The sequence below is a fragment of the Schistocerca serialis genome, chromosome 8 (genome assembly GCF_023864345.2).
Source record: "Schistocerca serialis cubense isolate TAMUIC-IGC-003099 chromosome 8, iqSchSeri2.2, whole genome shotgun sequence".
In the NCBI taxonomy this organism is placed as follows: domain Eukaryota; kingdom Metazoa; phylum Arthropoda; class Insecta; order Orthoptera; family Acrididae; genus Schistocerca; species Schistocerca serialis.
Genome location: NC_064645.1, coordinates 610,934,397 through 610,947,265, shown reverse-complemented (window position 1 = coordinate 610,947,265; position 12,869 = coordinate 610,934,397). Strand labels below are relative to the sequence as shown.

General features: G+C 38.0%; 1 protein-coding gene across 1 annotated transcript in view; it reads left to right on the top strand.

The window, feature by feature from the left end:
• Positions 1–12,869, top strand: part of LOC126417162 (dynein axonemal heavy chain 2) — a 959,377-nt gene that overhangs the window by 729,198 nt on the left and 217,310 nt on the right. The window contains 1 exon segment of the mRNA XM_050085060.1: positions 4,646–4,792. Coding sequence (XP_049941017.1) covers positions 4,646–4,792 — 147 coding nt within the window.

Sequence of the window (12,869 nt, the reverse complement as noted above, 5' to 3'; positions counted from 1 at the left end):
TAGATCAAATTTCCTATGCAATCATGTCCAACATTATAGAGTCTCCTTCAATTTCCACCAAATGTGGCTTCATATATGTGCTGAATTTCCGTAATTATTGAGCTGAAAAGCCCTTGCATTCCTTGCACCCTAACTTGTAGGACGAACCAGACTTGCTGATTTAGTTTGAATTTCAACTGTTACACTAAATTTTGTGGGTACCAACTCTATCATATTTAAAAACCTCATGCTTTAAGTTATTTCTGAAACTCATCATAGTTTGTTATTGGTTTTAAATGGTTTCAACTTTAAATGGCTTAAAAATGTTAACCACTTTCTGAGATAAGTTATTGAAATACACAATTGTGACTCTCATGACATTCCACATGACATTCCCATATACATCTGTGTGCTGTTTCTTACATTTTAATTTATTCACTATGTTTTTATAGTACCTGATAGCTTTGGCTAGCTGTCTTATTTGGCTCAGTCATTTGCTCCTGTTTGTTCATTTGTACTAATAAATAATCTACTATACTATAATACTCTAATAAATACTATACTCTAATAAATAATCAGGAAATGGTAGAAAGTTTTTGGAATTTTGGATGAAAAGAATTATTATGTATTGAAGGCATGCCAACCATCTTGCTTCATGTTATTTAGATTGAGGAATTGCAGTTCATTATTTTTTCCTGTTGGACAGTAAATTCACTTTTATTGTGCAAGTCATTAAATTTATTTACAATTCCAGTAACTTTCCTTTTCCCTCCATTGATCAAAAGTAGCACATCATCCTCATAGCACTTGAAGTACAAGGTTTAACCATGGGTTGCTGTGACTTAATGAGGATCCTTTTTTCTAGATGACTTATAAAAACATCTGCTATGGTTACAGATACACTGTAGCCCATAGCCAGTGCGTCTTTCTGCATATAAAATTTATTGATAGATCTCAACTGCCTCGTTAACAAGCACATTCACATGAAGATTTCTAATTTCTGATGATAGAAAGTAGGAAATGTTAGCAATAGGCTTATCATTGATCTCATTAATGAACTGAGAATAATGCAGAAAATGTATACTGCAGGTCCCATAATAAAGAAGCACGAGGGAATTGTTACTGCCTGAGAAACTATCTTCAAAGGCATAGAACTCCTTTAATACCTTATCAAGCATTTTTGCAATTTTTCATTAATGGTTGTTCATGCAATTAACAATCAGTGTAGTAGAGTGACCTTCCTTATGGATTCTTAATTGGGATCTGAGCCATTGAGCCTTCAGCTTCATGACAGAACAGCATGTCTTTTCTCCTTAGAACAGTATTAAAGATGCCCTGTTCAAGAGCTTTTGTAAGTCAGCCTGTACCTTTTTCATCAGCAATTTCTAGCATTTAGCAATCTCAGTAATACTGTTTTCTCAGTAGAATTGGAGTGTTTTCATGATATACTGCTGTTTTCTGATAGAACTGGTATCTACAAAATCCAGTGTAATAGTTGTAATGTGAACCACATTGGCCAGATTGATGGGCCCTTCAGGTTGAGATGTAAGGAACAACAGGATGCTTTTCGGTTTAATAATTATGAAAAGTCAACAGTAGCCAGGCATATTCATGAAATTGGCTGCCCTCTGTTGGGAATGGAAGTGGACCTCATAATTTTGCACATACAGGATAAGGGTAAGGAATTGGATCTACTAGAACAGTTTTGAGATTATGATACATAGCATGAAAAATCTAAATACATTAAATGAACAGTGTACAGGTGACACAAACTAATTCTTAAAAATCTTTGTAAATCTATTTTAATATATGTCTTTTTTAGTGACTTTAATTACAGTTATACCTTTGACATTCAGTTTTTAATGAGATTTGAACTTCCAAGCTACCCAGTAAGGTTGTACATTATCTTTGTTCATTGGTATCTTTCTGACTTGTTTACGAACATGTAGTGCTCACTCATGTTACTTATGTGTTTGTACTTTGAGTCTGTCCTTTGTGGAGATATATGGGCCATGCACACAAATGTATCTTACTATGATGCTGCCGATATCCAAGACGGCATAAGCCATTTCTTTGTAGTTTGTTTTATCAACTGGATGGATGATGTGGAACCATATTTTAAGAAGACATGGTTGCAAGGGAACTGGTCATGAAATTTCTGAATTTTTATTTCTAACTTGATCACATTTGGAGATTCTTTTCGATAAAATCAAGAAGTTTTATTGTGTGAAGCATGAAAATATATTTCAGAAGCACTTAAGTTATAAAAAATCTCTGTAACACAAATATTAATTACATTTTTAGGTTATGTAGGAAAGTTCTTGTAGGATGTAAATAATTTAGATGGAGAGAAGGCCATTTGCCGAATAGCAGAAGCACTGAATTGTCAGCTGCCACACACAAAAGAGAAGGAAACTTGCTAGCTTTCTGAATCAATCGTTTCTTGAACTTGACTACAAGTATGCTCGCATAAAACACTATCTTTCAGAAGGCTTCTGCCAGTTGTCCAACTCCTCCATCTACAAGGTCTGCCATACTGAGCCCATCCCAGAAGTCTAGCATAAGTTCCAGTCCCTTCTGAAATCTTAAGGTACATTACAAGGTACTGAGTCCATCTCCTGCCTCTCCCCAATGACATCCCACACACCCACCTCCCATGAACCCAACCATCTTGGATAACCTACTGCAGCTCATTTTGTGCTCCAACTAAAGAATTTCTGCTCTGGTTGAACAACCTTTCCAACCAGTTGCCCATAGCCTAGTCTCTCCCATCAAAGATACTAATCACTTCCTTCACTGACTCAGTTACAAAGGAACCTTCGCCTCATTACCCCAATACCACCCTGAACCATATCCTTCACCAGGGCTTTGACTATCTATCATCATGCCACTCGCACTCCCAACCCCTTGTCTCAGTGAACATATCCCTGTCAAAGACAATGGTGCAAGACCTTAAAACGTTACTATGCGTTAATTTACTCATCGTAGCTGGCAATCTGTCACAGCAAAAGTCCTGGAATACAAGTTATTTAAATAATTAATCTAGTATAATGTTTCCACTGATCATTTTTTGATTAATTAACAATTAAAATTGACATAGGAAAACTGAAAATACATATATAAACGTATGTTTACTCCAGAACAGCTAGTACACTACAATATTAGTACGTGTCTGTTATTTTATTCAAGAAGAACTTCTCGAATATTGTAATTACAATAATGCATTTACATTTGTTATTAATTACTAGAGGCTTCCTTCCAGGGAATTGTTCCCTTCATTTACAGAGCTTCTACACTTTGAAGTGAATGAGATTAAGCAGTTATTTTTTAGTTATAATTTTTTCTAGAGAAGTTACATAATTTGTTTACATGTGCGATCCTGAATTAGATCGGAAAATGTTCATTTTAAGTGGGTCTTAATGGGCTGTTACGTTTCAACCTGCCCGGTCACTCACCCGGCAATTTCTACTCCAATGTAGTCATGGATTTATCCTACCCCATGAGAGGCTGGGCCATTTGTGAAAGCAGCCATCTTCAAAGGCTGCTACAACCACTACACAACTTGTTATGATGGTATGACAATCAACCAGCTGTCCGCCAGAATGAATGGCACTGCCAAACTATGGCCAAAAACAAAAGCTCCCCCCGTCGGAGCTTCGAGTCCTCCCTCCGACATGGGTGTATGTGTTGTCCTTAGCGTAAGGTAGTTCAAGTTAGTTTAGGCAGTGTGTAAGCCTAGGGACTAATGGCCTCAGCAGTTTGGTCCCATAGGAACTTACCACTAATTTCCAAAAACAAAAGTTGAGCACCCAGTGGCACAACATACAGCTGAACATAAAATGCTCAATTTCAGTTTCTGTTTTACAACATAGGCCACCTGGATTCTTCCCTCTGGCACCAGCTTTTCTGAACTATGCAGATGGGAGTTATCTTTGCAACACACCCTTCACTCCCATAGCCCTCCTGGCCTCTCTCTCTTACTGTAACCACAACTTCCCCCTACCAGTTTCCCCTTCTTCTGTCTTGTCACTCCCTCCCAATTCATGTCTACATGTCACCTTTATACTGCACCATCCATCACTGGCTGTGGCACCCATGCATCACATGCCTAATTCATGCACTTGCCATTCTTCCCTCTCACATTTTTAGCCAGAAAACCAACTGCCTCCCTCTGAGTTGCTAGCGACCTACCCACAACCCCTCTTTCTGTCTCCCGCCTCTTTCTCTCTATACCAGCCTCACCTGACACAACTACCAACCCACCCGGTCCACCTGCCAAACTGCAATCACAGCATTGTGCCTCCAGCTGGCACCATGTAGGGGCACAAGTGTGTGTGTGTGTATGTGTGTATGTATTTGCACTCTAGCTCAAGAAGGGACTGATCCCAAAAGCTGGAAAGTTTTATTTCTCTTTTGTTTGTGCCAGTTGACAACTCAACACTTGTGCAGCTTGGTAAATGGTCTCCTTTATTCCTAAATCATTTATATTACTAAGTTTTGTGTTAGTGAAAATCAGGACTTTTGCTGTAACACTGTAGTATTAATTATAACAGAGTTATTCTACGTCTCAGCTTGTGTTTGTTCTCCATTTACCTTTAACAGTGTCTCCCATTTTCAACATTGTTTCTCGGGCACATTGTTTGCTTATAACTTTAACTCTTTCAAGGTCCGATGGGAACAAACTGTGAAACTTCTGGATGGAGAGTTTAACTGTTTGCCAGGAAATGTTCTAATTGCTACAGCTTTTGTTTCATATTTGGGACCTTTTGTGTCACAATATCGTGATCAGTTAATCACTATGTGGAAGAAAGCTGTAAGTATAATGATCTGAATTAAGCTGTCTTCCAATTTTCTATTGACTGTGTGTGGTATTAAATACATTAATACTAGTTACCAAAAATAAATGTGTTAAATATACATTATTCTCTCATTTTCCTGAACTTATAACTGCAAGTGCAAAGACATGACTTCTAAAATAGTGCTAGTAATTTTTACAATTTGTGTTTTGCTGTGCTTGTATCAGACAAGGTATTTGTAATTTGGTTTCCTTATATCAGACAGCTTGTACGATCCATCAAGATCTTACACAGTATTGTGAATTCACATATCATACAGTGTGGTTTGTGGGATAATTTAGAGTTGAAAGTTATTCTTATATTTATTGATACCTTTTGTGAGAAGAATTGTGTGGGTCTCAGTTGTTATGAGTCCACAAATGGAACCACACCACAATAGATAGCTTCAGATGTGTAGATAGCTTCAGATGTATCTAATATGCATGATATAATTAGAGAGAAGACATATAGAAAATTAAAAATTTTTTCAGTACAAACAATCTGATTCAGTGAGCCACCTAATTTGGAGGCTTCATTTTCCATAATTGTAGTATTTTGAGTGACCTCTTGTTGCTATTCCTTCTCTTTCTCACCTTGTACATACTTGTATCTGAAGCAATAGGATGATCATGAAATAACAATGAAAATAATCAACTTTTGACAATATAATGTAATTGGATAGATAAAAGATCTTCTCACCAATCGGTGGCAGAAGAAGACACAAAGAAGGAATGATGGCCACATGTGCTAATATTCTCTTTGTTCTCCTGCTGCCGCTTGAATCATAAAGTAAGTCATCTAGAATTCTTTTTGGATTTCAATACACTAGTTTTTTAAATATAGCTTACAACACACACTAGAAGAGCAAAGCTATTATTTCTCTCTCACTAAGCTCCGATGACAGGAAAAAGTTTGTGGAAATTCGTGCATCTGTATAAAAATCGATGTGTGAAACTTACAACTACCCTAGTAAAAGATCTTGCCGAGAACCTTGGAAAATTCTGGTTCTACATAAAATTGGTAACCAGGTCTAGGGCTTCTAATTCCATCCAGTCACTCATTGACCAATCTGGTGCGGCAATAGGAGATAGAAAAAAGTAAGCAAATTTTGAAATTTATAATTTAAGAAATTGTTCGCACAGACTCCATTATGGAGGACATAGTACAAAGTATCTCTGGCATAGAAAAGCAAATAAGTTGCCATGTCCAGGTGGGATTGCAATTCAGTTTTACAAAGAGTACTCTACAGTATTCGCTCTTACCTAGCTTGTATTCATTGTGAATCTCTTGCCTAGCACAAAGTCCCAAGTGACTGGAAGAAAGTGCAGGCAACTCTTGTATACAAGAAGGGTAAAAGAATGAACCTGCAAAATTATCCACCAATATCCTTAACACTGGTTTGCTGCTGAATTCTAGAACATGTACTCAGTTCAAATATAATAAATTTCCTTGAGACAGAAATGCATCTGTCCACAAATCAATATGGTTTTGTAAAGCATCACTTGTGTGAAACCCAGTTCGCCCTTTTCTCACATGATATCCTGTGCCTTTTCTCACATGATATCCTGTGAATTGTGAATGAATGAATGGCAACAGGCAGATTTCATATTCATAGATTTCTGGAAGGCATTTACCACATTGTCCCACTGCAAACAGTTAATGAAGTTACAAATGTACGGAATGATTTCCCAGGTATGTGAGTGGCTCGAATACTTGTTAAATAATAGAACTCAGTTCATTGTCCTCAACAGTGAGTGTTCATCAGAGACATGGTATTGTCAGGAGTGCTCCAGGGATGTGTGAAAGGACCGCTGTTATTTTCTGTATACATAAATGATCTAGCGGATAGGGTTAGCAATAATCTCCGGCAGGTTGCTGATGATGCTGTGGTGTACAGGAAGCTGTTTTCATTGAGTGACTCTAGGAGGGTTGCAAGATGACGTAGACAAAATTTCTAATTGGTGTAATGAGTGACAACTAGGTCTAAATGTAGAAAAATGTAGGTTAACACAGATGAGTTAGAAAAGCAAACTTGTAATTTCAAATACAGTGTTAGTAACGTGCTGCTTCAAACATTACAAGTTTGTTTTTCCAACTCATCTGCATTAACTTACATGCTCCTACATTTAGACCTACATTTTGAATACAATGCTAGTAGTATACCACTTCCCCCCTCATGAAATATGGACCTTCCCATTGGTGGGGAGGCTTGCGTGCCTCAGTGACACAGATAGCCGTACCGTAGGTGCAACCACAACGGAGGGTTATCTGTTGAGAGACCAGACAAATGTGTGGTTGCTGAAGAGAGGCAGCAGCCTTTTCATTAGTTGCAGGGGCAACAGTCTGGATGACCTATAAAGAAAAACATTAAGTGGTACCAGGTGAACTTACCAATATGAGGAAAATATGTTATCGTTGTACTACATGTATAAAAATTCTCTTAAGTATGGAACGGAGCAGAAAGATGAATTGTACAAAGCGTATCTTGAAGTAAGAGAACCTACAGAACTAAGCTTGGAATGGCAAAAAGAACAGCATACGAAAGATACATAGAAGGGCTCCTAATAAGTGCAAAGCTGCATGGAATGTTGTTGCACAAGAGCATTGCAGGAATGATGAACATAGCGTAGCTCTTGACCCGGGGTAAAGTTAATCGTTTTTTCATGGACTCTGTAAGTGATATTAGAAACAAAATTGAAACAACAAACACTAATGCAAGTGATCTACTTAAGCAACAACAACCTGCAAACAATACCTTTAAATGAAGGACAATCGCACCCACTGAGATTAAAAAGGTGGTGGCAAAGTTCTCAAACTCCAAGAGCATGGACTGCTCTTGGTTGTCCAATTACATAATTAAAAAAACAGTGCATATAATTAGTGAACCATTGGCCTTTCTGTTTAATAGCTGTCTAGAGTTTGGAGTCTATCCTACAACTCTGAAAATATCGAAAGTTATCCCAGTGTATAAAACAGGGGACAAACATGATCTCAAAAATTACCAACCAGTTTCAATGGTTCCCATTTTCTCGAAAATATTTGAATCTCTTATTTATAACCAACTAAACTACTACTTCGAGTCGCTTAACTTACTCTCTATTAGTCAATTTGGCTTCCTCAAGGGAAGAAATACCACCACTGCTGTTCTTTCAATTGGGAATGAATTAATAACAGCCTTCAAGAATTAAAATAAAGCCTCACTTCTTTTATGTGATTTAAGTAAGGCATTTGCTGCATTTCTCATGATATCTTACTTGCTAAACTCAAATTCTATGGTGTACAAGACCCTGCATTGGCAGTAATTGAATCATACCTAAACAATAGGAAGCAGTTTGCCTCTGTCAGAAACAAAGACTCACAATTGCTAGAAGTTAAGACAGGAGTCCCACAAAGTTCTGTCCTTGGGCCCTTCTTTTTTATAATTGCAGTCAATGATTTACCCCATTGTATCCCCAGTACTCTTATTTGTCTGACACAACTTTGCTTGCTCAGCCTGAGAACATATCAGTTCTGCAAGATATCATGCAAGATGGCCTGGAAGCAGCACTAAATTGGTTCTCATCAAATACACTGCTTTGCAATCCTGATAAAAACCAACAGATTATACTGGGATTGTCAAAAGAGGTAGAGGTGAAAGCAGTTAAAATTCTAGAAATTCATGTAGACTCTAAGTTAATGTGGGAAACAAACATCAACCATACCTGCACAAAATTTTCTCGAGTTACGTATTTAATGTGGAAACTGAGAACCCTGGTGGCAAAATAATATTTAAGAGTTATTTATTTTGGACTCTTTCAGTCACATACAGAGTATGGACTGCTGATATGGGGACACTCTCTTCACATCACTGAAGTTCTAAAAATTCAGAAGAAAGTGATACGGGCTATGAGCAGAGTATGGACTGCTGATATGGGGACACTCTCTTCACATCACTGAAGTTCTAAAAATTCAGAAGAAAGTGATACGGGCTATGAGCAATTCCGGTAGATCAGAGCACTGCCGGCCACTGTTCATTCAGCTGAAAATATTAACAGTTATTCATCTTTATATATACGCCTCAGCATTGTATGCAAAAAGCAGTATAGCAGATTTGGAAATGAGGGAAAACATACACCACCATAATACCAGAGGCAAAACAAAATTAGACATACCTAGGCACAGGCTGACACGAACAGGGAATTCCCATCTAATCAATAGTCTAAAAATATTTAATAAACTTCCATTTTCTTCTCGGTCAGCTCACATAAGTAGCTTCAGGAGCAAGCTACTAAACTGGTTACTAATCAATTCTTTTTACAATATAACAGAATTTATGAATATAAAATCAATTGACATTAATTTTTAAGGATTTCATTATGTGATGTCACTGAATGTATTTATCTTATGTTATGGTGTATGTTATCATCTATGGGCACTATTTGCAGTGCTCATTTAGCTTTAAGGTACTATTCAAGGAAAATTTTATATGATATCCATGTAAATTGCCTATTCCACCTCAGGTGGTCAATGATGAGTAAAGAATAAAGAATGATTGGCTGATCTGGCCTTGCAACATTAGCCAAAACGGCCTTGCTGTGCTGGTACTGTGAATGGCTGAAAGCAAGGGGAAGTACAACCATAATTTTTCCCAAGGGCATGCAGCTTTATTGTATGATTAAATGATGATTGCGTCCTCTTTGGTAAAATATTCCGGAGGTAAAATAGTCCCCCATTCGGATCTCCGGGCGGGGACTATCAGGAGGACATCATTATCAGGAGAAAGAAAATGCGTTCTATCGATCGGAGCATGCAATGTCAGATCCCTTAGCTGGGCAGGTAGGTTAGAAAATTTAAAAAGGAAAATTGATAGATGAAAGTTAGATATAGTGGGAATTAGTGACGTTTGGTGGCAGAAGGAACAAGACTTCTGGTCAGGTGAATACAGGGTTATAAATACAAAATCAAATAGGGGTAATGCAGGAGTAGGTTTAATAATGAATTTAAAAAAAACATAGGAGCGCTGGTAAGCTACTATGAACAGCATAGTGAACGCATTATTGTAGCCAAGATAGACACAAAGCCCACACCTACCACAGTAGTACTAGTTTAAATGCTAACTAGCTCCACAGATGACAAAGAGATTGAAGAAATGTATGATCAGATACAAGAAATTATTCAGATAGTGAAGGGAGATGAAAATTTAGTAGTCATAAGGGGCTGGAATTCGATTGTAGGAAAAGGAAGAGATGGAAAAGTAGTAGGTGAATATGGAATGGGGGTAGGGAATGAAAGAGGAAGCCACCTGATAGAATTTTGCACGGAGCCGCAGAGCATAATTTAATCACTACTTGATTTAAGAATTATGAAAGAAGATTGTATACGTGGAAGAGGCCTGGAGACAATGGAAGGTTTCAGATAGATTACCTAATGGTAAGGCAGAGATTCAGGAACCAGGTTTTAAACTGTAAGACATTTCCAGCGCCATATGTGGACTCTGACCACAATCTATTGGTTATGAACTGTAGATTAAAACTGAAGAAACTGCAAAAATTGGGAATTTGAGGAGATGGGACCTTGATAAACTGAAAGAGCCAGAGGTTATAAAGAGTTTAAGAGAGAGTATTATGGAATGATTGACAAAAACGGGGGAAAGACCTACAGTAGAAGTAGAATGGGTAGCTCTGAGAGATGAAATAGTGAAGGCAGCAAAGGATCAAATAGGTAAAAATATGAGGGCTTGTAGAAATCCGTGGGAGGTATTGAATTTAATTGATGAAAGGAGAAAATATAAAAATGCAGTAAATGAAAGAGCCAAAAAGGAATACAAAAGTCTCAAAAATGAGATCGACAGAAAGTGCAAAATGGTTAAGCAGGGATGGCTAGAGAACAGATGTAAGGACTTAGAGGCATATATCACTAGGGATAAGATGGATACTGACTGCAGGAAAATTGAAAAGGCCTTTGGAGGAAAGAGAACCACTTATATGAAAATCAAGAGCTCAGATGGAAAACCAGATCTAAGCAAAGAAGTGAAAGCAGAAAGGTGGAAGAAGTATCGGGTGATCAAAAAGTCAGTATAGATTTGAAAACTTAATAAACCACGGAATAATGTAGATAGAGAGGTAAAAATTGACACACATGCTCGGAATGACATGGGGTTTTATTAGAACAAAAAAAAAAACAAAAAAAACAACAACAAAGTTCACAAAATGTCCGACAGATGGCGCTGGGCAGCAAAACGTCATTGACTGCCCATGACAATCGTGTATAAAAGGAGCTGTAATGAGAGAGAGAATCAGATGTGGCAGCAGTCGCAGCATGTTGACGTTACCTAAAAAGGTGCTTTTAGTGAAGTTGTATTATCAGAATGGGGAATGTGCTAGCTCAGCGTTACGATCCTATCGCATAGGAAGGATTTGAACGGGTAAAAGTCGGTTGACAAAAACAGCTGTGGCGAGAATGATTTCGAATTTCGAAGCCACGGGTTGTTTAGACAATAGACCCCGTAGTGGCCGACCGAGCACAAGGAGTAATGCTGCTGAGACAGTTCAGGAAGAAATGGAGACTCTAGCAGGTTCATCTATGCATGGGGAAGTCAGCGCTTGTGCAGACGCACGTTGCACCCGCATTCCATACACTATTGTTTGGTTGGCACTTAGGCGTACCCTCCGATGCAATCTGTACAAAATCCATCGGCATCATGAACTGTTACCTGGCAATTTAGTGAAGCGGAGTGCATTTGCGGTGTGGTTGGTAGCAACTCTGTGCCGACGCAGACTCATCGAGTATTTGCTGCGCTAAATAATTATAAAAAGCATTGTTATTAAGCTATTTTTAAACGTGTACATGTGTTATAAATATAATATAAGTGTTGTTAAATAAGTGGAAGTGTTAGTGAAGTATAAAAAAAGATTAAACAGGGTAAGAAGCGTATTTTTCTTCTCCTGCCTGCAGCACGAATCCTAGGCCTAATTTCACACGCGCAAATCGTAAGTAAGAAGTGAATTAAACTTATAGGTAAACGTTTCTATTTGGTATAAATATAATATAAGTGTTGTTACATTAGTGGAAGTGCTAGTGAAGTGTTAAAGAAGATTAAATGGGGTAAGAAGTTTATTTTCCTTCTCGCGCCTATAGCACGGATTTTAGGCTTAATTTCACGCGTGCATATCGTAAGTAAACAGTGACTTAAACTTATATGTAATCACCAATTTTTTATTCAGTACTCTTTCAATTTATTTATATCTGCCTGAATAGTTTCTAGGGTCCTTTGTTTACATTTTAGTCAGTACTTAAATCACTTTATACGATTTCTGTTTTTACCACGAGTGAGAAGTGTGTGACATGCCATAGGATCGTTAGTTCCGGCGTATGGTGTGATGGGTGCTGTAGTTTCTTTCATTGGGCGAATGTTATAGTGGGTGGTCCGGGAAATAGCATTGACAGAGACTCTGAATATTTCATAGAAAGTGACCTGATGAAGATAGCATCAGCAGCGAAGCATATGAGTGTGGGATTTGTGTCTGTGCTGAGACGCCATGATCGGCCTCGTTTGAACTCTTCTGTAGGGAGGGTGAACTTGGAGTTGGAGTGGCTGCTTAGGACGGATATAGGGTCCCATATTGTTTTGATTCCTGTGGATGCTATCGATAGGTGGGACTACACTAGGCCTGGCCTTCACCTCAATAGGAAAGGGAAGGGAAAACTGTCTGGGTTGATTGCAGAAAACTTGAGGGGGGACACTGTCACAAGTGGTAAAATACCAGTGGTCACAGGAGTCAGAGGGATGCCATTTTTAGGATAGGGAAGGAGGAAAGAAAACGAGTTTTAAGAGAGATTGGCAGATACACTCAGTTTGAGAAAACAGATGAACAGGAGTCAGATTTTAGCATACAGCCTCCATTTAAACAATGTTTAACAGAAAGTAGTCAGAAACTGCCAGTTCATCTTTGCCAAAGCAGTTACAATCCCATTAGTATGCAGTATCAATTATCTTTATTACACCAGAACATTCCGGGACTCAGAAATAAAGTTGTTGAACTACTCATTTGTATGGATGAAATGAATTCATCTAAC